Here is a 26,089-nt window from a genome sequence, read left to right as displayed (position 1 = left end):
TGCAACATTGGGAGACCTACCTTTCAGCCTTGGCATTTTCTCTGTTTCTCTTTGAAATAATCTGTTCAGCTTGTGGTGGGTGGAGAGAAAACCTGTGAGGGAAGGGGAGATTGCTCAGGATGGGCCCGGGTGTGTTCTGGCCATCTGCAGCTGACCGTGCATTGAGAGAAGATGAGAAGCCTTCGGGCCTTTTGTTGGCTTTTGCTGGCAGTTTAGCACTGGGTTTTATAATCAGGTCAGGGTTCTAGTCCTGGCACTCGCTCTTTATGGGTTGGGAGAAGTTGCTTAGCTTATCTAAGCTTCAGTTTGCTCATCCACAAAAGGAGATTTGTAGAGTTTTTGCTATGATTTTGCAGTAAAAGCCCCTGGCGTAGTAGATGTCCCATAAATGTTGACTGTCATTAGTGTAATTGTTTTAGCATACTCTGGGTTGCCATTTGTCTGCCCCTATCTTAACCCTCCCCAGAGGATCTCATGAATGTCCTATATGGGACATTACCTGACCCATCAGGTAATGGGAACAAGGGGTGCAGTGACACCTCCACTAAGGCCAAGCCGGGGTCTGGCTGCCACTCATCTTCCTTTCTGCTTCCAGACTCTTTTCTCTCCTTTTCATTTTTTGAACTGCTATCTTGCAAGGCAACTTAGAAAATCAACTTTTGAATAGTATGCTCGGTTATGAGAAGAGATCAGAGGGCCCTAGTGAGCCACCAGCAATAAGGGTTAGACTTCTTTTTTTTTTTTTTCTTAAGCTCACAATTTAAAAAACTGTGAGCCTGGCCAGTAAATGCTCTTGGCTGAAGTTCAAGGTGATCAAGCAATGTGGGCAATGTCTATGTAGACCCAGGAGACAGGCAGCCAACTGGACACCAGATGCCTTCAGGGCTCTGGCCTCTGCCCTCAGCCTGAGACAGGTATGGAAGAGAAGGGGAAATTTCTATGACTGTCCTGTTCCATCCGCCACTTCTCTCATTGGAGACCTGGTTGGTTGGTCGGGACTCTGCTGGTGTCGAGCGGAGGGTTTGCCCATCAGCCCTCTTCCAACGGAGTGGGTGGTGGGTTGACTTGGAAGCAGATGATGAACCTTCAAGAAGAAATGGAGAGGTACTGTGACTACCAACCAGTGGCAAATTCCCTGTTGGCCCCAATAAGCATAACCCAGATGACGGGGTGGCATAGGCCCTGAATAAACAGAGGCGCACAGGAACAATAAAGCAGCCCAGGCACTCACCCTAGGCTGGAGTGTGGAACGTTTTCTTTGGTTTTGCTTTGTTTGATTCCCCATTTCCTGTTTTGCTGGCAGCACATCAAGTTCTATACATCCACAGCCTCCTGCCTGCCGCAGGGACTGCTCGTGCCCAGATTCCATCTTCCACCCTGTCTGCGGAGACAACGGAGTAGAGTACCTCTCCCCTTGCCATGCTGGCTGTAGTGACGTCAACATCAGCTCTGCAGCCTCCAAGGAACCTGTAAGGACAGCTCAGGTCCTGGGGGCAGAAGGATCCCAGGGGGGCTCTGGGCAGGGCTCCTCTCATACTCATTACCAGCATCCTGACCTCCTCTGAGCCACACCCGCCCTCTCTCCGCTTCCTCTTCCCTAGGGTTATGACCAGATTCCTACAGCCCTAAGTCAATTTAAGATTGGCCCACTTCCAACAAATTCAAATTCTTGAGGCCTACCAGCAGAAACAAGCCAAAGCACTTCTTCAAACCTCTTTCTCATGTTTCTTAATGGACATCTCTGGGTCCTGGATCCCAGCTGTGCTACAAACGGCATGGACTGGCCCAGATAAATCGAGGGCATGGGGCTTCTGCTGATATGGCCCTGGAATGCTAGAGCTGGAAGCAGTAGAAGAGGTCATTTGGTTCAACCCCTCCACTCCCAGATGAGGCCACTCAACTGGCTTGGCATTATAGGAATATATAGTGGCAGATAAGGGACTAGAACCAGGACCCTGCCTCAGGCTTGAGCTCTTCTCTTCAAGGCCACTTATCTCCTGGCCCCAGCCTTCCCCTTGTGTGGCCCACTTCCACTGCCACTCATATTGACCAGATCCTGTCATCCCTTCTGAGAGTGCCATAGCTCTCCAGCCTTCTAAAATCCACCAGCAGCAAACCAACTAGAACCATATGTTTGGTTATTTAACACACACTTAGTGACCATCAGGCACAGCCATGGGGGCTGAGCATGCAGCAGCCAGCATATCAGACAAGGTCCTGCTCTCACAGAGCCTACATTTTAGCAAATAAACATGCAAGATAGTTTTAGGAAGTGCCCTGCAGAGATGTAATGGGATCTACTTGAGATTGGTGGTCAGGGAAGGCCTCTTACAGGAGGTGGCATCAGAGCTGAATAACCAGAAGTAGAAAACACCGTGAAGAAATGAGAGCCAAGTATTCAAGGCAAAGGGAAGAGGTACACAGCCACAGATATGAATGAGCTGGGCGTGCCTTAGGAGAAAAGAGAGAAAGCCAGCGCTGGGGCCAAGCTAGGAGAAGTGTCTCACTCAGATGGACCAGGGAGTCAGGAGGGGCCAGAGTCAGGTGGAGCTTAGGAGTTGCTCTTAAGAGTTATCCTAAGAGCAATGGGAAGTTTCTGCAGTTCCTAAGGACTCCCTGAAGAGAGGACTGCATCTCATTTCCTTAAGCCTGTGTGGATGGCATTGGCAGTGCTAGTCCCCCATACATCACCCTTCTCTGAGAAGTCAGGGCAAGGCTGCTTCCATGGCCACCACTGTAGGTAAAGGGATGTGGGTCCCAGGCAGAGGGATGAGGAGGAGCTTGGACAAGATGCCCTCTTAGGTGCCTTCCAATTGGAGGAGTCTGTGGTGGCTTCTGTGGTTTCTTAACTTTATGTACTTCTGACTCATCTACTTCCAGAAATAATTTTGGCATGTTTCCAGTAACAGTATAGGCACCAGCAAGTCCCAAATCCTTTAGCATATTCTTCTGTGGAAGAATAATAGTAAAGTGTAAGGGGAAAAACCTACATGAAAAAAAATCCAGTCTGAGGGAAGTTACAGCAATAAATATATAACTTATTTCTGAGCTGCCTAGCACCCAAGGTAAAGAGGGTGCATAGTTCTCAGTGTCTAGTAGAAGAAAGCATACTAGTTCATTAGTTCTGATCCTGACCCCATTACTGCTATGACATTTAAATGGTCACAGGCTGGCCAGCAGACACAGCAAGAGGGTAGTTGAGGACCACCAGACATGGACAGTGGCCATCAAGGCAAGTTGCATAACAGAGTTGAGCCATGTAGAGTTTTGAACATGAGACCAGAACCTCTTTCTCTGGAGGCCTTTATGGACAAGAGGAATTCCTTTAAGTAAGGAGGCTCCAGCAAAAGCCTGACAGATGCAGAGCTCAGTGGATTCCATTGGGTTCCCACTGCTGCTGGGCCCAGGGGTGGCCTAGCCTAAAGGAGAGCATTCTCACTCTGGGTAGACCATGCCTGGCAGCAGGATCCTGGGCATCCTAATGTGGGTGTAGCTGCTGGAGGTGCCCAGCCCTCCCTGGGACAACTGGTTTTGGTAAATAGGGATTCTACTGCCCAAAAATGATTGAAGGCAGGACACAAGGTACACCTCGAAACCCTCACCTTGTCTCTCTCCAGCTTCCCCATCAATGTCATCCAACTCCCTGCAGGACCCAAAACGCAGAGGGGTTGAAACCTGAGGGACTCCCTGACAAAAGCTGGTGCAGACGTTTGAAGTGGATGGGGACAAAATAGTAACAGCAGACCTCCCTCCTTCCCCTCCCCCTCCTCTCCAAGGTCTATTTGAACTGCAGCTGTGTGACCGGAGGATCTGCTTCAGCAAAGACAGGGTCCTGCCCCATCTCCTGTGCCCACTACCTGCTGCCGACCATCTTCCTCATCTCCTTTGCCGCCCTGATAGCCTGCATCTCCCACAACCCCCTCTACATGATGGTTCTGCGGTGAGTGTCACCTCTTGGGGCCCAGGGCCAGGCTTCACCTTCCCCACATTTCCCTTTGATTTTGCACCCAGTTGCCCACCTCTGTCTCACCTCCCTTTTCTGACCTGCAGAGCCCTTTGATCTACAATGTGCAGGTCTCTTTGGGTATTATGAGGAGCTAACAGTCATGACAGCAGTGATGGGGACCCCACCTAAGCCAGGCTCTGTGCTGAGTGCTCACCTCATTCCACACTTGACAGTATTTTGGGGGCACCTCCATTCTGCACGCAGGAGGCTTAATCGCCAGCCCAGGGTGGCAGAGCTGGGGAGTGGCCAAGCCACCTTTGAAGCCAGGCTCCCTGACTCCACATTTGGGAACTGCCTTTAGGTTTATTTATTTTTTTGATCTTAAAATAACTGAGAGGAGGGAGGAGAATTCAGTTGAATGCAAAAAAATCAAAGAAAGAAAATGAGGAGAGTTCTGGAGACAGAATCAGAAAAGGAAAGGATGAAAACTGAGAAAAAACCAAGGACTAAATCCTCAGGTCAGGAAGGGAGAGGCAGGCCTGAGGAGGGAGGCAAGGGAAGAGGTGTTCCCTTACTGCTGGAACTGATGTGCCTCTGATGTTTGAACAGGGAATGACCCTCCCTTCCCTTCGCCCTCAGCAAAAGAGAAAACAATATTTCAATCAAGTTCACCTAACCCACACCCCTGCCCTCCTCACCATCTTCTTTCCTTCTGTCCTTGCTTATCTTACAGCAAAGAGGGAAAAACAGGATTTGAACTCTGGGAACCAGGGCCAAGGTCCCAGTTCTGCAACATCCTGACCGAATATCCTTGGCTATTGCCCAACCATGCTGAACCTCAGTTTCCTCATTTATCAAATGCAGATAATGATATTGATCTCAAAGAGTTGATGTTAGGATTATGTGGTAAATGGTTTTGTAAATATATTTGGCCATGGTTCTTTACCTGGTGGGGTGACCTAAACTTTCGCTCCCAAAAAGTCTGAGACAATCCAGGTTGTCCTGTCTGGATTGGGCTTTTCTAGTTTTCCATTGACTTTAATCACAGGGCATGGTAGTACTAGCAGATCTCTTATATTCCAGGAAAGCTCTTCTTTACCTCCATTGTGTAGTTGCAATCCTATTTCCTCTTGACAGGATCAATCATTCCAGTCAGTACAGTAATCCCTTTCTCTGCCAGTTGATTCAGAGGCCTGAGAAGCCCAAAGTGGCCAGGTGGCAGTCTTAACGTCCAATTCAATAGAATCATTGTTTTGTCTCTTGGTGGAAGCACTCTTTCTTTTGGAACTAAAACATGAGCTTAAGGTTGCAGGGACAGGAAACCAGAAGAGCTTAAGGTCACAGGGACAGGAAACAAAAATTTTTCTAGTGGATCACTAGGGTAATAGTAATAGTGAGTGATACCACTCTCATTTACACCCTTTGATTCCTGGACTGGTGAATCTTGGCTATGGGAGAAGCAGCACCATAGAATACATGCTGATTCAGAGCATACACAGCTTCCTGCAGACATTGCCCCAACTCTGCAAGGTATTAGCACCGAATTGAGTAAAAGGCTATTCTTCTATCAATCCAGCTGCTTCAGGATGACTGGGACCATGGTTAGACCAGTGGATTCCAAGAGCATGTGTCTATTCCCTTGTGTGAAGTGTGTTCCTTGAGCAGAAGCATTGCTGTGTGGAATACCATGACAGTGAATAAGGCATTCTTTAAGTCCATGAATAGGAATTTTTGCAGAAGCATTGCATACAGGGAAGGCAAACCCATATACAGAGGATGTGTCTGTTTCAGTTAGAGGAAAACATTGTCCCTTCAGTTATGTGAGTGATCCAGTGTAATCAACCTGCCACAAGGTAGCAGTCTGATCACCTCAGAGAATGGTACCATACTGGGTACTGAGTGTTGGTCTCTGCTGCTGGCAGATTGGGCACTCAGCAGTGACTGGACAGGTCAGCCCTCATGAGTAGAAGTCCATGTTGCTGAGCCCATGCATAACTTCCATCCCTATCACCATGGCCACTTTGTTCATAAGTCCACTGAGCAGTGACAGGAGTGGCTAGAAAAAGAAGCTGACTTGTATTCATAGAACATATCATTTTATCCACTTGATCATTAAAATCCTCCTCACTGAAGTCAACCTCTGGTGAGCATTCACATGGGACACAAATATTTTCATGTTTTTCACCCATTCAGAAAGATCTACCCCTGTACTTCTCCCCCCAGACCTCTTTGACATCGATTTCCCAATCATGTTCTTTCTAAGTCCCTGACTCTCCAGCCAAGTCATTGACTACAGCCCATGAATCAATGTACGAACACATCTCTGGCCATTTCTCCTTCCAAACAAAATGACCAGGTGCACTGCAAAAAGTTCTGTCCACTGGGAGGATTTCCCTTCACCACTCTCCTTTAGGGATGTCCCAGAAAGGAGCTGGAGTGCTTCAGCTGTCCACTTTCCAGTGGTACCTATATATGTGCAGAACTGTCTGTGAACCAGTCCGGAGTTTTCTCTTCCTCAGACAACCGATCTCAAAGATTTCCCCTACAAGGCCATAGCTGTGGATTGGGAAATAGAAAGTAATATGGCCGAAATGGAAGCCATGCACATTTAGGCCACTTCCCCAAAACTTACTTATTCCTTCAGAGCCTAATCAAGCCCTATCTTGTATATACCACTTCCATTTTATGCTCAACTTTATAGCTCAGCAGGTCAGGCAACACCCAGTTCATGATGGCCAACTAGACATTCATGGTAATTTGGTGGTCTGTGATTAAGCATTCAATGTCTACTATGGCCCAATAGCAGGCCAAAAGCTGTTTCTCAGAAGGAAAGTAGTTATCTGCAGAGGATGGCAATGCACTGTTCTAAACTCCTAAGGATCTGCACTATGATTCCCCTATAGGCACCTGCCAAAGGATCCAGAAGCATCTCTATTTGCCACTGACACTTCTAGCACCATTGGGTCTGCTGGATCATGTAACCCAAGTGATAGAGCAGCTTGCACAGCAGCTTGCACAGCAGCTTGGACCTTTTGCAGAGGACCTTTTGTTGCAGTCCTCACTCCAAACTAACAGCTTTTCAGGACACTCAGTAGACGGACTAGAGTAGCACACCAAGTGAGGAATATACTTTCTCCCAAATTCAAAGAAACCTCATTTTGAGTTGTAGGAGGAGCCAGATATAACAGCTCAGCCTTCATCTTAGAAGGGATATCTCAACATGTCTCAAACCACTGAACGCCTAGAAATTTCATGGAGGAGGAAGGACTCTGAATTTTCGCTGGATTTATCTCCCAAACTCTGACATGCAAATTCCCTTCCAAGAAGTCTAAAATAGTTGCTACTTCTTGTTCCCTAGGTCCAATCAGCATAATGCCATCTATATAATGGACCAGTGTGATATCTTATGGAAGGGAGAGATGGTCAAGTTCCCTGTGGACTATATTATTATATAGGGCTGGAGAGTTGATATACCACTGAGATAGAAAAGTGAAGGTGTATTGCTGGCCTTGACAGGTGAAAGCAAACTGTTTCTGGTGGTCTTTATTAACAGGAATCAAGAAAAAACATTTGCCAGATCAATAGTTACATACCAGGTACCAGGGGATGTGTTTATTTGCTCAAACATGATAGAATAGCAGCTGCAATAGGAGTCACCACTGGTTAAGTTAATGATAATTCACTGTTATACTCCAAGATCCATTTGTTTTCTGCACAGACCAAATAAGAGAGTTGAATGGGGATGTGGTAAGAATCACTACCCCTGCATCCTCAAGTCCTTGATGGTGACACTAATCTCTACAGACCCTTCAGGAATGCAGTATTGCTTTTGATTTACTATTTTTCTAGGTAGAGGCAGTTCTACTGGGTTCCACTTGGCTTTTCCTACCACTATAGCCCTCACTCCATGAGTAAGAAAACCAATGTGGGGATTCTGCCAGTTGTTGAGTATGTCTGTTCCAATTATATATTCCAGAACTGGGAAAATAACCACAGAATGAGTTCAGGGACCTATTTGACCCACTGTGAGACAGGCCTGAGCAGAAACTCCAGTGATCACCTGACCTCCATAAGGTCCTACTCTGACTGATGTTTTGGGTCTCCTGGAATTAATGTCAGTTCTGAGCCAGCATCTAATAATTCCCCAAATGTCTGATCATTTCCTTTTCCACAATTCACTGCTACGCTGTTAAAAGGCTGGAGGTCTCTTTGGGGAAGGCTAGGGGGAAGAATAATGGTACAAATTTTAGGCAGGGTAATGGAGTCTTCCCCAAATGGACCCTGCCTTTCTTTTATTCAAGAGTTTGCAGCTCTGTAACCTGTGTCTCAAATCTGGGAATTGATTAAGAGGCTGTGACTCTTTCTCTTTATGATTCAAGTTAGATTTACGTTCACTTGACCTAGAACTCTTCTCTCTATTCAGATCAAGTAAGAATTTGGTAGACCGCCCACCCATTTCACTTCTAAGTACACCATATCAACTAACCAATACCGTAGGTCTCTATGAATCAGACTATTTTGATCAATGCTTCTTGAATCTGCTGTACATTATGGTAGCCACATCTGCCTTGTCTTTGGCGATTCAAAGCCACCACTTGGCTTCTGCTGACCTGGGATCTGATCATCCCTATTGTGTTTAAGGATGCAAAGTCAGTGGTAGCAGTTCCCACAGCAATGTCTGACTTACAGAGAAGAGCAACCACAGCTCTTCAGGGAAGGAGCAGACTTATTACTCACAATGGAAGTTGTGTCCTCTTCGGGTGGATAAGCAGATCTTACCTGGTAATGCCACACTAACATTTCCAATCTCTCTAAGCCTTTGTATATTCTCATTTATATTGTACCAGGGCAGTTCTAGCATTTCATCTTCAGGTAACATAAGCCACATTTTGGCCCATGCTTTAGCCAACTACCTGAACAAACTTAGAGCCCTTTCTAAACACTTAAGCTATAACAATGAATCCAGAATCCCTGCTTAGTGGATCCATTTCAATAAGTTCACCCTGATCCAACTTTGTATTCCTTCCACCATTATACCACACCCTTAATACCCATTTCCACACATTCCCTGATTTCTATTTATATAAATTAGAAAAATCATGCAATTCTTTGGAGTGTAGCACATCTCTTTGTGGGTCACATTTTGTATCTCACCTTTTGGGCCTGCTAGGACTTCAGTCTAGTTATAGGTCTAGAAGAAAAGAGGGGTGGTGGGAGTGTGTCATGAGAGAATTACCATTTCACCTTGTGAAACAGGGTTAATCTCTTCTTGTGGAAGTGTTAGGGTTCTTTCCTCAGGAAGACGCAGTTACAGGTTTATCTGTTAAAGAAGACTCAGCAGAATCTGGGGTTCAATGTCCTCACCATCATCATTATCAGTCATATGCCTCCATTCCAATTTTCAGGATCCCACTCCTTCCCCGCAAAGGCCCTCATTTTAACAACAGACACCCTGCAAAGTTGGGAATTCAATTTATGTTGTAATAAGCAGCTCACACAATAAGGCTCTGAGTCTGGTTTTCTGAAATCTCATATCTACTGCTGTAGGAATTAGGAGTTTCTTTCAGGGCATACATAGAAATTTTCATGTCCTTCATGTGGCACTTGAGCTGGGAATTTGAAACCTTAAGTGTATTCCTCTCTTTAACAGCTGTATCCAGTTTATTTAGGAACAATCAGCCGACGTCAGTATTAGCTACACAAATCTTTGTTGAGGTATCAAATACACTGTCACCCAGAGCCTTGCCTCTTATAAGCATTTGGGTAGCAGTATCCAATGGTGATATTTTGTGTATCTCTGTTGCCAATTCATACCAAATTCAGCTCACTTTCAGTGCCATCTTTATCATTGGAAATAGTCATTAGTGGTTTTTAATCTAATCAGATCAAAGAAGCAATTTTAAAAACTCCGAAATCAACTCAGAAATCTTATCCTAAAGATCCTGTTTCTCAAAACCACTGTCAGTACCAAAATTTGTATTAGTTAAGGTTCCAGAGGGAAACAGAAACGGCAGGATATATGACCTTATCTTACCATAACTGTGATGGTTAAGTTCATATGTCTACCTGGCTAGGTTATGGTGTCCAATTGTTTAAATAAAGCAAATATCTTTGATTGCTTCCCTTATCTTAGCCACTGATCACATACGTTGTATTAACTTTACATCAAAGTATTTAAATTACAGATTATCTCGTTTAAGAGTGAATATTACCCAAAGACTTACATCCTCTTCTGGGGAAAGATTTAGTGTGTTCCTGGTTGTAGGCAGGACAGTTGAATTATATTAGGTGGAAATGTGACTACTATTTTTATTTAGAGATTAAGAAGCTTAAGAAGATGTGTATGGGTGCCACGTTGACAAAGGGTGGACTGGGATGGTTAAGTTCATGTGTCAACTTGACGAGGTGATAGTGTTCCCATTCTTTGATCAAGCAAGCACTGGCCAGATGGTTACTGTGAGGGTATTGCATGGATTTAATCGTTAGTCTGTTGATTGCAGCTATGGTGGATCGTGTCTTATAGTCAACATCAATGAGAGAAGTCTCATCCAATCAGTGAAAGGCCTTAAGGTGAACTGATGATTTCAGCACCTAGAAAAACGAGTTTCTATCTCTACTTCTGCCAACCAGCTTCTCCTGGGGAATCATCCTTCACACAGGGTTCCCCAATTGCAGTCCATCCAACAGAATTCGAATTTGCCAATCCTCATGACTGTGTGAGCCAATTCCCATAATCAATCTCATAATATCTACATATATATACCCCATCAGTTCTGTTTCTTTGGAGAACCATGGCTGACATAATGGGGATGCTGCTGGTGCAGGGATCATGCTTCAAGAACCACTGACAAACAACAAAAGCACTCAGCCCGGGTAAATCAGGTCAGCCAGGTGGCTGCGGGTCAACATCAGACAGGCTCTGATGCACACTGAGGCTGGCTGCCCTGGCCAAGGGATGGCACAGCACTGAGTCTTCCTGGGTTGATTTCCTGCTTTCCTTTTCAGCGTTGTGAACTATGAAGAAAAGTCATTTGCCATCGGGGTACAGTTCTTGCTGATGCGCCTGCTGGGTAAGTGCCTGAGACGCCTTCTCTCCCTGAAGTATCCAAGGACTGTGGAGTGCAGGGCAGGGGCAGAGAAAGCCCCATTTCATTTCTGTTGCAAAGAGAAGCTGTGCATAATCAACAGCAGAACCCAAACACCCTATACCCACGCAGGCAGTTTCCCCAGAGGCTTAAGGTTAGGAAAGATTCCATCGATGGCCTTAATTCGACACTAAATTATGTAACAATACAAAGTGGACACAGCTGAGAATATCTAATAGAGCGTCAAAGGCAGGTGTTCTTTCATCTTTCTCCAAGAATTTGCCCTAGGAACAAAACCTCGCATTCCTGCCCCAGCCAGAACAGCAGCTCAGCCCAGCCCAGCCAAGGTTTCCTTCTCACTTTACAGAGTTCACTCATCCTGTTGCTTATTCCTGAAATGTTTCTTCTCTGCCAGGACACCCTGCCTGCCCACAGCCAGCCCAGAGTTCAAGGGAGGAATGAGTCTGTGCGCATATGATCAGTACTGTGCCCAGCAGGCAGGGGAAGGAACCCCAGCTGTCCCTGTGCTGAGCAGACCCGGCCCAGTCCCGGGGAGGTGGTGGCCTGCTCTGGGCCTCACTGGCACATCACAGGCCCTTTACCAGACTGCTCCTTCTGTGCAGTCCCTTCCTGCTACATCCAGGCCCTAGACTTGACACTGGACACTAATATGGAGACCCTTGCACTGACAGGTTAAATGCAAGTAAAGGGACTTAATTCAACTGAGAACGTATTTATGAAGAACCTAGCATCATAACAGCAGGGAGTATGGAAATGACAATGAGAGAGATTTCAGTTACTCTCATGGTGGACTTTTTGACCTGAAAAGCTGATGTCCCTAAAACCCACAGTGTATTATAACCAGTTGAGCTAGGTCCTCCCTCCCCATTGCAAGGGCTTCCATTATTATTTAGGGAGGGCTGATGATGTGTGTTCTAGATTGCTAGCTGCCACAATGCAAAATACCAAAAATAGAATGGCTTTTAAAAGGGGGAATTTAATAAGTTGCTAGTTTACAGTTCTAACCGAGAAAATGTCCCAGTTAAAACAAGTCTATAGAAATGTCCAATCAAAGGCATCTAGAGAAAGATACTTTGGTTCAAGAAGGCCGATGAAGTGCAAGGTTTCTGTCTCAAGTGGAAGGGCACATAGCGAACACAGTCAGAGTTTCTCTCTTATCTGGCAGGCACATGGTGAACACGGTCAGGGTTCCTCTCTCATCTGAAAGGGCACATGGCAAACACAGCTTCATCTGCTAGCTTTCTCCCCTGGCTTCCTGCTTCATGAAGTTCCCCAGGAGGCATTTTCCTTCTTCATCTCCAAGGTTGCTGGGTGTGAACTCTCTGCTTCTTGGTGCTGCAGCATTCTCTGCTCTCTCCAAATCTCCTTCGTTCTCCAAAATGTTTCCTCTTTGATAGCACTCCAGAGACTTATCAAGATCCACCCAAATGGGTGGAGACATGTCGTCACCTAATCCAGTTTAACAGCCACTCTTGATTAAATCACATCTCCAGGGAGATGATCTAATTACAGATTCAAACACACAGTATTGAGTAGGGATTATTCTGCATTTACAAAATGGGATTTAGATTAAAACATGGCTTTTCTAGGGGACATGCATCCCTTCAAATCAGCACAATGTGTTTCTGGGGCCTGCAAAGCAGGAGCTTTTGCAGGGTCCTCACAGGCCCAGGGTTGGATGAACTTCTTTGGGTGATGAGGAATGAGTGAGCATTTTGGGTGGGATTTCTTGGCCTTGGGCCACCTTCTCCCTCAGGCCACTTGTTCTTGTTATCCCCCTCAGACCCTGTTCCTCTGGCCCATGTTACAAACACAGAGGACACAAAGCAGTGGAATCTTCTGCTTCCAAAACCTCCTGTGGGAAGGAAACCTTACATTCCTCCCTTCTGGAACTGCAGCTGGGATGGGCTAGAGCAGCCTTCCCACGTCCCTCCTTACAAACAATGGTTCACTCAGTGCTCAGAGAACTTTCGGCTTTGGTGTTTTCATTTGACCTCAGATAACCCAAATGAGACTTAACGGTTCAAGAACTCAAGCCTGGAGGGATTCATCACCCAAGAATGCAATTCTGTGATTAGGGTAGGAAGACTTCATATTACTAGATCCAAGGAGATTTAAGTGATACTGATCAAAAGTAGTGGGTTCTCTGATGACTCAAATGATGAATTCCTGAGACACCAGGCCTTCAAAGAGAGAAAGAACTTAGAGCTAGGCATGAAGCAGGAGATCAGACAGCCTATCAGCCTAAAATCTGTCCCTGCAGTTACTGAACTACAGTAACTCTGATAGTTTAAAGATAATGAGTACAATGGCTTTAGATGATGTAATTAGAAGTGATCTAATTATTGAGCATGTGCAGATTGATTATATACTTACTCACAGAACCCAAATAAGAAAATGGTGCCTTAATATGATGATAACATGATTTTTAGTATTAAAATAAGATATAGGTCACTTATAGGTTAAAGTTCAAGCTACTGTGCATGTCAGGGAGGCCCATTTTTGTTAGATCCAATTTCATTTATCACCATAGCTTTGGAATTGGGGTGGGTTAGTTCTGGGTTGACCAAAGGCCCTTCATTAATAAACATTAGGGGCTGTCTTTAGTGATCCTCAGGCTCTAATGTTGAAAAACGGGATAAAATGGGTATAAGTGAGGGTCAGTCACAAGGTTTTTACAATCACAAGGGCACAAGATAAAGGCTATACAATCATTATCAGAGACCAAGGCAGCTGGATTTCAGTTCAGAAATTTCAGATATTTCCCTCTGTCTACTCCAATATACCAGAATATACAATATACCAGAAGCTAAAGAAGTTATATATATGTAGCATATAATATGCTATATATATAATATATAATTTATATTAGCTGTATATATGTAACGATTCAGCAATCATAATCCCCTAAAGCTAACTTCTTGGTTACACCACTTCCCTCTCATTTGATCATTCTCTCAATCTTGAGGATATCTAGACAACAACCAATTTAACTTCTTGTTGAAAAAGGGTGTCAACTTACAACATAGAGAAATGAAACCAGTTGAAGTTCTTGGAGAGGCTGGTATCTCTGAGTTTCAGGCCTTATTGGGCAGAGGAACAATCCAGAGACTTTAAGTTTCTGAAAAATAAGCTTAATAAGTAAAGCTTTTATAGAATCTAAGATAGAGCCCAAGGTATTCTTCAGGGTTTTCAGGAACACTCTTGGTTGGGTCTTGGCATACTGTGGTAGTTTGCAATATCTGGCTGAAACTTGCTCTATTTGAAATATCTTAGCCACAGAAACCTTATTTTATTTTCTCACTTTTGGTCAATCAATCCCATGATGCCACAACCAAGCTCATCCCTGGGAGTCATTTTCCACATTGCCAGGGAGACTCACATCCCTAGAATATATTTCTCATGTATGGGGAAAGTAGTGAGTTTATTTACAGAGTTTGGCTTAGAGAGAGACCACATCTGAGCAACAAAATAGGTTCTCTGGGGGTGACTTTTATTAATTATGAGTAACCTTAGCTCTGTTGTTAAAGAAATAAGTTTCATAAGGGCAAGCCTCAAGGTCAAGGACTTGGTTTATTAAATGGGAGGCCCTGTTGCTTAAGAGGATAGCAGAAATTCCCCCAGGTGGGTAAGTTTAATAGCTCCATGTTTTTCTCTAGTTCTTCAAGGGACTGTAAATACTTCTTTTTTAATTTTCTGCCCCCGATACTCTGAAATCAAGGTATTACATTAACCTGTACAGAACATCAAGATTTTGTTCCCTATTTTACATTCCATGTCAGCTGTGTTACATTGTTTAAATAAACTGACCGGACATGTTAAATTAGATATTGTATTACTGGAAATTTAAATTTTGGACAAAATTAATATCTCTTCCTTTGGTCACACACAGAAGTTAAAGTTTTAAAATACAGATAATTTCATCCTTTACCCTGAATCAGCTATACCTTACTCCTAACCGAATCAGCTTCATTCACATCTCTAATCATAGTTTAATCTCTTTTTCAGCTTCTTTAACAGTTGCTGTATGGAGTAATGCTGACTTTCAGAGCTAGAAAACTCTAACTATGAGTCTCAGGTGTCACACAGGTACCCAAAGTTTCAGGGAACCACCAGTTTACACACAAAGAGCAAAGCATCTCAAAATTTTGAAATAACAGTTAAAGTTCAGAATAAATGTGACTGCTGTAAGAGCTTACAATATAGGCCCTAATTTTCTTATAAGCATTTTCTAAATGAAGCTATTTTCAGGAATAAAAACATTATTTTTTATGTTATGTTATGACAGTTGACTATATCATGGACATCAACCACAAACTATAGCAAAAATTTTGTCCCGTATCACTTTTACACATTTACCAGGGCTCTATATTAATTGACAGGTAGAACATAATTTATATACTTGCCTTATTTCTCTTTTAAAGTCCCCTTTTGTAGAAAGTGAAGTTCTGCCTTATAGCTGACCACATGTACTTTTAGAGCAAAGTTGTGTAACTGACAAATAAATTTAGTTTTTCCATGATCTGTAAACTTTTTCTAAGAATAGCTAAAACCAGGACTAACAACTTCATACAGTGGCTAACATCATGTAGATGAGTATCAGGATACAAAATGTACAGAGAGAGCATTGCTGAGTCTTTAGGAATGTGATACAATCTCTAAATATATGAGTAGTGTTTCTCACATACAAATTCAGCTTAACAGAAGGATAGAAAATCTCTTTTTAATTATTGTATTACTTCCCAGACACCTGTTAGGTTATATGTTAAACTATTTTCACATCTCACTTTTACAAGGTGAAAGAACAAATCCTTATAACAGTTTCCTTTAAAAGAAAGAAGACATGTCTTCTGAAATAAAGGATGATACAGTCAACACATGAAAATATTATTTTGTTATGATATAAAATCTTTGTCTTCTAGACCGAGTCCTCAGATGGTTAAAAAAAACTTTGTATAATCTTTCATTAGGAGCAGACTAACAATCCACATTATTTTAACAGAGAGAAAACTAAACTCCAGTTTTGTATGAATACATGGTTTGCTAAAAAAAAAAATCTTTTTAAAAATATTATAAATAACCTATCAAATTTTTGGTCAGCATTATCTATGATAGATAGAATTCACTTTCATAACCTCCTGCAACATTCCATATTTATTCATGTCTTGTCTTATATATTAAAACAAGCCATTTCACTTTAGGACAAACCATACTCCCTCATACAAGCCTACCAAATTTTGGTCAGCACTGACTACAATAAACAAAATTTATTTTCACAAACCTTTATAACTTTCATATCCATTCATGACTTCTTTTACATTCTTTTTACTTTAGGACAATTTTTTTTTTTTTTTTTTTACATGGGCAGGCACTGGGAATAGAACCGGGGTCCTCTGGCATGGCAGGTGAGCATTCTTGCTTGCTGAGCCACCGTGGCCTGACCTTGAGAACAAATCTTACTCCCTTAGACAAGCTTATCAAATTTTAGTCAGCATTGACTACTGCAAATAAAATTCACTTTCACAAACCTTCTACAACAACAAACAAAATTCACTTTAATCAGAAAATATGATCATCTTAGCATAGAGAATAATAAAAGCACTATTCATCCCACCTACAGTCTTTATTTTTCTAGACTGTGTATAACTAGAAATAAATTTGATAACCAATTTACAAATCCTTTTGAATATGCATACTACCCTCTATAATAGTATTCATGAAAGGGAGAAGAGACAGAGATACTACAAAAAAGAAGAAAAATTTATACTTGGGTTTGGAATGCCATGAGGCATATATGTACTTGATACTCACAACACACAAACGCTTACTTCACAATATGCCTAAAGTTTCTCATTCAATCCAGCAGTGCCTTCAAAGATCAGAGAGCCAAAGTCTGAAATATAATCAGTTCCTCAATAATTAAGGGATTTATATCTAGAAAGAAACCTCAACTGTTTCTCAACATTATTCTCAAGTACCAGACAATACCAGAATATGTTAGTTCATGAAATTAAGTTATGGCTTCTAAAAAAAGAAACTGGTTCAGAGCTCTACCTACTCAAATGCTATCCTCTTATTCAAAGGTCTTACCGGTGTCATCTCTTCTCTAAGATCACCCCCTAAGTCATTCTTTAACTAACTGCCTTTTTTTTTCTGAATTCCCCACAGCATTTTTACTCCTTCATTAAAATAATTGGCAGGTAGTCTAAGCAGTACTGTCTTATACTATGCCCTAGTAGAAGCATATTCCAACTATAACATATTCTCCTTGAAACTAAGAAATATCTCTCCCTTATTCATGACAGCACTTACTAACCTGATTATGTAATATACTTATCAAAAATATACTGACTGGCATTACAGTCATAAATTACTGGCATAAATCTAAATTCTTCCACTTACTGGGCTAACAAATAGCAAAATAATTGAAAAGCTAGATTCTTTGAAATCCAGGCAATTAAGGTTACAGAAATCTCACATATTTCTTACTAAGCTTAACTGACTCCCTAAATAGGATATATTTGAAGCATCAACATATCCTCATTTTTATTACATTTTACATAAATGTCATCATTACCAGGTACATCGCTCAGTTTTTGCATCCTGTCTAGTTAGGCTACTTTGTAAGAGGAATTTTAAGAATGTATTTATAAACTAGCTTATTTTATTGGTTAATTTGCATAAATCTGGGGAGAACATACCTAAGTAGAATAAAATTCTACTTGTTTGATTCAAAAAGTCATCATAAAAATAGGAATAGGATTAGACATTGTCACTGCATTTTTGCAGCTGTATTTGCTTTTATTTTTTTTATCCTTTTTCTGGAGATTTAAAAGCTCTCTGTTTTCATTATATTCTAAAATTATGAACAGCCTTAAAAGTACATTGACTATCGGGTGCACGGGTGGTTCCGTGGAAGAATGCTCGCCTTCCGTGCAGGAGACCCAGGTTTGATTCCGGGACCATGCACACACATACACACAAACACACACACATACACACAACCGCCAGAAAAAAAAAGAAAGAGAAAAAGGTATATAGACTATCAAGCTCTGGAAAATATACTGCATTTGTTTAATTTGTCCTAAGCATAAATCCCGGAAATTTTTTCCATAGCTATCAAGAGCATTTCCTCTTACTTACTGAAATTTAGCAATTAGATTCTATTCAATTACTCCTACCCCAAGGCAATTTATATTTTAATAATGATTTGTTTTCTACAGTTACCACTGCAGAGATATTATTGAAAAAAATAGTTTTAATTGGGGAATTCATTCAGAACAAACATGGCTTATTCCAGAGCGTTGATTCTGTGCCTACTATTTCTAACCCCAAGGTCTATTGAAAAGAAATCTAAACCAAACCCATACCTCCCCCTTAGCTGCCTTAGCTGGTTAAATCCTGAGGGCATTGATAAGTGAGACAGAGAGAGGTTTGGTCTGCTGAACTTGGTTCTAAAAGTTTTTAAATGAGGATGGTGGGATTTAAGACCCCTAAAGTGGCCTTAGTGTTGATGAGTGTTCCTACACCCTTCTTTTAATTTTTTCCAATTATTAGATCTATTTCACTTAAAGCTGTGATGCAGACAATTGAAAAGGTCTTTGTCTTGGGCAGCCCTCTGCTGCCTTAGAGAAATTCCAGGGGAAATGTCTTGCAAATGTCCAGGTTTATTTCTAGTAATTACAAAAACTAAGTCTTTGGACCTTGGTGCCTGGAGGGTCCCCCCAAGATCTCCAGGAATACTAATATAGAGAGAATAGACCGCTTTAAGAATTTTTTTGTTAATTTGCTCTTACCATCCAGATGTATGAAAATATGCATCGAACAAGCAGACAGACACAAATAGAAAGTCACATACAAAAAACAGAAACACAAAAATATACTTTTGAGAGGGACAAATAAAGGATTGATTAAACATCATCTCATCCCATTTCTGTTCTCTTTTGTAGAACAACTCTAACTAATACAGTGTCCTTTTCTATAGAACCATTTTCAGACCATTTCCTTTATGATTTTAATTCATCCAGAGACTAGACCATTACAGAAATAAACTATTTTTTGTTTACTGTTTTTTTTCATAGGGTTGTTACTAAAATCTTTCCAGTTTTTCAAAATATAGTGCAGAGGGCTATATTCAGGAATGCTATTAGAATTAGAATTACCCATTTAAAGAACTTCCACAATCAGTAACCAATTAGGAACACCTGAACAATACAAATACAGTAATACACTGTATTAGTTTGTTAAGCTGCTAGATACAATATACCAGAAGTGGAATAGCTTTCAAAAGGGGGTATTATTAAGTTTCCAGTTTACATTTCTAAGGCCATAAATACAGCCTAAGGCATCCAGAGAAAGATACACTGGCTCAAGGAAGGCTGATCTCAGAAGGCATATGGCTGGCATCTGCTGGTCCTTGCTTCTGGGCTCTGTTGCTTCCAGCTTCTGATGTCAGCGATTTGCTCTCTATGCATCTGTGGACCTTCACTTAGCTCCTCCAGGACTCAACTCTGGGTTCTAGCTTCCTTAGCATCTCATGGGAAGGCACATGATGATGTCTGCTGGGCTTCGCCTGTGTTTAGGCATCTGCTGTCTCTGTTGGCACTCTAAGCATCCCCAAATGTCTATGTCTCTGTAAGCTCTGAGGCTAATATTCTCCAAGCATCTGCATCAGCTGTGAACTTTCTCCAAAATGTTTCCTCTTTTAAAAGACTCTAGGAAACTAATCAAGACCCACCCTGAATGGGTGGTGTCACATCTCCATCTAACCAAAACACCACACCCACAAATGGACATGCCACATCTCCTTGGAACTAATCTAATCAAAAGGGTTTCTACCGTACGGTACTGAATCAAGATTGAAGGGCATACATAGCTTTTCCTGGAGTATACAACACTTTCAAACCAGCACACATGCCAACTAACAAATTTATACAGACAACTAACACTATATATTTCAATAACCCATCAATTAATAACTAAACCAAACACACTGGTTAACAATTACACGGGCATTGAACACTTACTATACCTAAATAACACACCAATTAACAGTTAAACAGCCATCATACACTTACTTAATTTAATTAAATAGCTATTAATTGTTGATTACTTATTTTCTAAGAGTGTATTCAGCAGGGAAACTCAGAGCAGAGCCTTGAGCCTGTACAGACAAACCCAGGTCAGGGCCTTGAACCCCATACAGAGCAGTGCCCGGGAAACAGAGAGGTGTAGAGATCAGAGCAAAGGGCATCGCTCTGAGTGCGGGTCCCAAAGCCTCGTGCCCAGCTCCAGGGGACTTGAACCGCTATACTTGCTAACTTCCTGATCCCCTTTTACCTTGGTGACCCACTCACCTGGTCAAATGTCCAGGCATGGAACTGGAAATGGTTTCTCTCTTTGAAGCTTCTTAAGGTGCTGTGGGTCTGGAGTGCTGGCAGTCTAGAGAGAAGCTTGGTTGCTGAGCCTGTAGACTAAAAAGAGTCCAGTGGCCACAAAAGGCTCGATTCCCACATTTACTTGTCCTGCTGGGGCTCCGGAACTTCAGGCAGTCAGACGCCTGAGGAATCTTTGTCCCATCTGGGTCGCCAAATTGATACCGATCAAAAGCACTGGGTTCTCTGTGCAATGCACTCGAATGACCGATTCCTGAGACGCCAGGTTTCAGAGAAAGTGCTTATTGCTAGGCACGAAGCAGGAGACAATCAGCTCTAGATAATGTCATTAGAGGTGATCTAATTATTGAGCATGCACAAACTGATTATATGCCTACTCACAGAACCCATGTAAGAAAAAGGCAGCCTTAATACGACAAGGGCAGGATTTTTAGTGTTACAATAAGGTATAGTCACATACAGGTTAAAGTTGAAGCTCCCATGCATGTCAGGCAGACCCATTTTGGTTAGACCCAGCTTCTTTTCTCACGATAGCTTTGGGGTTGAGGTGGGTTAGTTCTGGGCTGACCCAAGGCCCTTCATTAATAAACATTGGCGCTGTCTTGAGTGATCACAACACTCTAAAGTTGATGAAATGGGTATAAGTGAGGATCAGTCACCAGGTTTTTGCAATTGCAAGGGCATCGAGGCAGGTGGATTACAGATCAGAGATTTCAGAGATTTCCCTCTGTCTACTCTAATATAACAGAAAATAAAGAAGGAATATCTACAGAATGATTCTGTAATCATAAACATCCCCTAAATCCAACTCCTCGGTTACATAAGCATACCCACTAGGATTTGGTTGCATGGTTTTCTGGAGTTAGTTTCCACTTAGCAGCGAGTCAGTGGAGGCCAGTTTCTGCCCACATTCACCTGGAGACTTGGGGATGAGCAGGCTCTGAGCAGAAAGGCTGCTTCTCTGAAGGGGAGTGGGTGGGGGTTCTACAAGGAGGGTGGGGTGGGCAAGGCCACTTACTGCCTCTGTCCTTCTGTGCCAAGGCAATGTCTCATGGGTTGGGAGCCATTCTCAGCACAGAGAACAGGGACAGCCCAGCCTGAGTATGTGTCCCGGGCTTGTCCCTCCCCCCAGTCCAATGACTGTCCAGAGCAGCTGATTATAATGGGGTGAGAGGATGTTCAGAACATTAGGCAGCCAGTAAGGAAGAGGCCCCTGCTGGACCAGCCCGGGAGGTTAGGGGGAGGGGGCTGGGCAGGTGTTGGGCATCTCCAGGGACATTGTCTAAGCCGCCAGGGCAGCTTGGGTGCCTGGAACGCCATGGGATTTGGACTTGGGGAAATGGGGATCCAGCCCTGAGCCTTCCTGGGTGAGAATTAGCTAGCTAAGCTCCCCGACCCCCTCAGCACCCACCCACCTCCCAGGCCGGTCCGAAGACCTGAGGAGAAAATGCCCTCAAGAGCCCCCTGCCACAGTGGAACTCAGGCTACCTTTCCCTGGGGCCAGCCCCGAGCGTGGAAATTATGTTGCACGTCTATGACTTGGCGTCACGGTGACGCGTTCGGCCCTGCCAGGGTGGCCCGGGGCCATTTTCTTCTCTAAGCCTTCTGGTGAAAGAGACAGTCAGGCTTCGCTGAAAGCTATTTTGCCTTCCCAAGTCCGTTTGAGTGCCTGGGCAGGGGCAGAGCTGCTCCCTTGTATGTGAACCGCGCAGGGGCGCCCCGGGGAGCCTGGTCCCGGCCCCTGCCCGGGACCTCTGCCTGCAGCTCCACGCGACCCGGGCTCTCTGACCAATCTCTCCGGCCCCCGCCAGCCTGGCTGCCGTCTCCCGCCCTGTACGGCCTTGCCATCGACCACTCCTGCATCCGGTGGAGCTCGCAGTGCTCGGGCAGACGCGGGGCGTGCGCCTACTATGACAACGACGCCCTCCGCAGCAGGTGAGGACCCAGCCTGCGCGGCGCCTGCGAGGCGGCAGATTGCGGCCACTTGCTGGCCCCCCGCGGAGGCCCGGGGTTGGGGGTGGGGCTCTGTGAGCTCCGCACGAGCCCTTAGCGGGGGCGGCCGTGTGCGGCTCAAAAGTGAGTCCTCGCCCGGCGCCCAGGGAGTCAATGAGGAGACCCTGGGATTTTGAGAAAGAGACAGAATTTGTTCAGCAGAGGCTGGCCTTGCAAAGACGGGAGGCCAGTTTCCTGGAATCTGCCTCCCGGAACTGGAGAAGCTTTCAGGGCTCTGTAGCAGCCACACAGAGGCAGGCAGCTTAGGACAGCAAGCCGGGCGGGTTTAAACAGCAAACAGGGAGTCTAATTGCTGAGTGCGGTAGGGTGAGTCCATACTGGGGCCACTGTGCAGGTCAGGCGGGCTGACGTCGATTAGAAACTGGCTTGGTTCAGCAAGGGAGCTGAGAAATGCGAGAAGGTCAGTTTTGGGCTGACTTAATTGTATTAATCAATCACGGGCTACGTGCAAGGACTCCTCACTTCAGTGTTGCAGGAAAGATAAGGGGACACCCAGGCGGCCCGCCACGAGTTGCCTTGTTATCGTCCAGTTAGGGGGTGCAGTCTCAAGACACGCCTCAGCAACATGAGGCGTCTGGGTTACAGTCCAGTGAGTGTGATTTTTGCTATGGTAATTAGGCAAAATTTTCTCCCAGGTTAAGCTTCTCTTAATTGCACATATCTTGGCGGTTAAAGCCAATTGAAGCCGGTCAGGCTGGAGCTGTTGAAAACAAGCACTTATTCGTGAGGTCTGTAGGTAGGGATTTCGGAGATATGAGAACAAGAGAAATGGAAACTTCTGCAACCTCGTCAGGGAGGGAGCTGCTTCGGAAAGTGGTCAGCGGAGGCGGGGGGGGGGGGGGGGGGGGGGGGGGGGGGGGGGGGAGGGGGGGGTGCTGGATGAGATGTAGAAACAGGGCATGAGTGACAGGGAAGACCAGGAGAGGGGGGACCAAGAGAGCAGACGAAAGGCATCCTTTTCCTTCCCCTGATTGAGCCCCAGAGTGCAGGAGCCCTGGGGACTTGGGCCAGGCAGACGCCCTGGCTCTGCTTGGAGTTTGGGATCCCACAGGTGTTGCCTCTGGTCTTCCTGGGGTGGGGGGAAGAGGGGCGCCCAGTGGGAGGATGAGGATCACTGGATTGGTAAACCTGCTTCCTACTTACTACCCAGTTCGTCTGTGCTTTGCAGGGACAAAGGAACTAGGAAAGTGACCCCAGCTGGGCGGTGTTGGACCCCCAGCTAGGAGGCAGCCTCCACATCCCCTGGGCCGCCAGTGGGGACGCTGCTGCTCTCCCTGGCGACCTGGCCTGGGACCACCCCTCACCGCTCCTGCCCCCTCCTGCCCACAGGTACCTGGGCCTCCAGATGGGCTACAAAGCCCTGGGCACGCTGCTGCTCCTCTTCATCAGCTGGAGGGTGAAGAGGAACAAGGAGTACAACGTGCAGGAGAAGGCTGCCGGCCTCATCTGACCCCGGCCCGGCCGTCCTGCTGCCCAAAGCCGCCCCTGCCTCCTCCACGCTCATGTACTCACCTTCAGAAGTCATGCCCTTTCGTTGTTAAATAAGAAAGCCCAGCCACCCTTTGCCCGCCCTGCCGCCAATCCCCCAAACGCCCCCCACCCCCACCCCAGGGTTCTTGAGAGCTGCCGTTCTCCCGGGCTGGGTGGGCGCAGAGCTGGAGGGCTAGGGAGGGTGTTCCCTGGCCCCTGGGAGCAGTCCCATGTGCCCAGTCTCTCTCCAGTGCAGGGTTCTCCAACGTGGATGCCCATCAAGTGCCTCCTGCCCTCGCCGGCCCCACGGGGGGTGGTTCTCTAAGTGGGGAAAGGAATGGGGGTGTCTGTCCTCCTTGCCGCCAGCCCCGCTGTCCCTCCTGAGAAACAGGGCTGAGAGGGGGAAGGAAGTGGGCTGAGTTGTTAATGGCCCAGAGCTAGGCTAGCGGGCTGGGAGCCCGGCTGCAGCCCCCGTCATCGTTGGGTTTGGTATCTGTGTGGTCTCCAGGGGCTCTCTTCCCCCCCTCAGGCCCTCACTTCCTGCCCCTGGAGACCATTTGGGAACTGCCATGCTGGATAAAGTACTACCAGCCCCTCTCAGTTCCTCACACCCAGTCACTGGAGTAAAGACTGAGAAATTCCGAGGAAGGGCCACCCAAATGCCAGTCATGTGAACCCCAAATTCTTTCACACTTGGATCTGCAGGCACTTGTCTCTGTCTTTCTGGGGAAGGTGCACTGGGAAGAACTGAGGAGGGCTCCCACTCGCACAGGGTGAGGATGAGATCCTCCTCATCTCAGAGCAATCAGAGACCTTCCCCAGGTTTCCCTGAGAGCACACAAGGAGGCTTCACAGGGTATCCAACCTGTATGATCAAGAAAAAGAAGAGAGAGGCAGAATGAGAGGCCAGCAAAGCAAGTGAGGAAACAGAAGGAATGTCAGCCACCATCCATCAGGATGCAAGCTTTGTGGCCACAAATCGCAGGCAGGCAGGGCTGGCTTTCCTGGTTTCAAGCATGTTTGTATCCATCAACATTTTCTCTGTCTCTCTCAGTGCCCACTGAGAGGTGGGCACCCTCCGTGGGCCTGGCATAGGTTGAGACACCATGGCCACGTGGTAGAAGTTCAGTTAGAAACCAAAAAAGGAGTCCTTTTCGTCAACAGCTAATACATTGACTGGAGACCAACTTGGTGCAAGGCGGGATGTGGACATCACCCTACTACACGGTTCTCCCACACTTCCCCACAATTCTTACCTCGCCTCCTCCATCCTCACTAGGGGGTTCTCCTAGGCAGTGTGGGGAAGGCACAGCAAGAACCTGAGATTGTCAGCAAGGATCCTGACCATCCACGGCCCCACCAAATGGGGCCCTGCCCTTTGCTGGACAGAGGCCCGGTGCACCATGCCCTGTGAGGCAGCGGGGCGTTAGTCCATAGAAGCACAAAGTCCATTGCTACCCAAGGCCGATGAGTGCCATTCCTCTTGGAAGACCTCTCCAGAAACATACCGTCTTTGTGCCACCTCCGCGAAGATCTCATATGGTTGTAAACCCAAAAATGTATGCCCCTGGTCAAACTACCATGTGACTCAAGTCTTCGTGGAAGCCACTATTACAGACAGCCTTATTTCCGAAGCCACCAGCCTTATTTCCAAAGATCTCAGGAAGGGAGGCTCCATGCAACCTCAGGGGGCCAGTTTCAGCATTTACAATGGTTCTGCTTGGAAAGTGATTCCCTGCAACTAACCCTGGTCCTTCTTGCTGCAGTTTAACCAAATTCTGAAGGCTCGGCCTTCAGTTGAGCTCATGAACAGTGAATGCCAAGGTTCAGATTCTGGAAGATTGGTTGCCCTCCCAAACCTTAACCCTATTATGACTATTGCTATTAATATATTATAATTTTGCTATTGATGTAACTTGGTCATGAATTTGTGCCGTCGCATGTAATTGTCAGAAAGCAGAAAGAACCTGCACTTTCTGGGTGGAAGGGCGGCCCATGCCCCAGCCCTCAGAGGTCTGTGGCCTGGGATTTAGAGGGAATCCAGCTCTCAACCCATAAGCTTGGTACTGAGCAGGCAGCAGGGCTTCTTGTTAGTTAAGTTCTGCAGGTAACTGTCCAGGGCCCACAGGACTGGGCTCTGGGGAGGCCTAACCCCTGCC

General features: G+C 45.2%; 1 protein-coding gene across 2 annotated transcripts in view; it reads left to right on the top strand.

Moving 5' to 3' along the window:
- SLCO2A1 (solute carrier organic anion transporter family member 2A1) overlaps nt 1–25,840 on the top strand; it is a 91,908-nt gene extending 66,068 nt beyond the window's left edge. The window contains exons 10-14 of one of the 2 annotated variants that reach the window (XM_077130162.1): nt 1,304–1,469; nt 3,777–3,940; nt 10,952–11,016; nt 22,259–22,382; nt 23,790–25,840. In XM_077130162.1, coding sequence (XP_076986277.1) covers nt 1,304–1,469; nt 3,777–3,940; nt 10,952–11,016; nt 22,259–22,382; nt 23,790–23,910 — 640 coding nt within the window. In that variant the 3' untranslated portion in view covers nt 23,911–25,840. Of the gene's footprint in view, nt 1–1,303; nt 1,470–3,776; nt 3,941–10,951; nt 11,017–22,258; nt 22,383–23,628; nt 23,699–23,789 lie in introns of those variants that run through there. The other variant, XM_077130163.1, reaches the window with a different exon arrangement.
- The last annotated feature ends 249 nt before the right edge of the window (nt 25,841–26,089 follow it).

Source organism: Tamandua tetradactyla, chromosome 15 (assembly GCF_023851605.1).
Source record: "Tamandua tetradactyla isolate mTamTet1 chromosome 15, mTamTet1.pri, whole genome shotgun sequence".
Lineage (NCBI taxonomy): Eukaryota > Metazoa > Chordata > Mammalia > Pilosa > Myrmecophagidae > Tamandua > Tamandua tetradactyla.
Note: the sequence above shows the minus strand (reverse complement) of the source record. Positions and strands in the feature narration are given on the sequence as shown.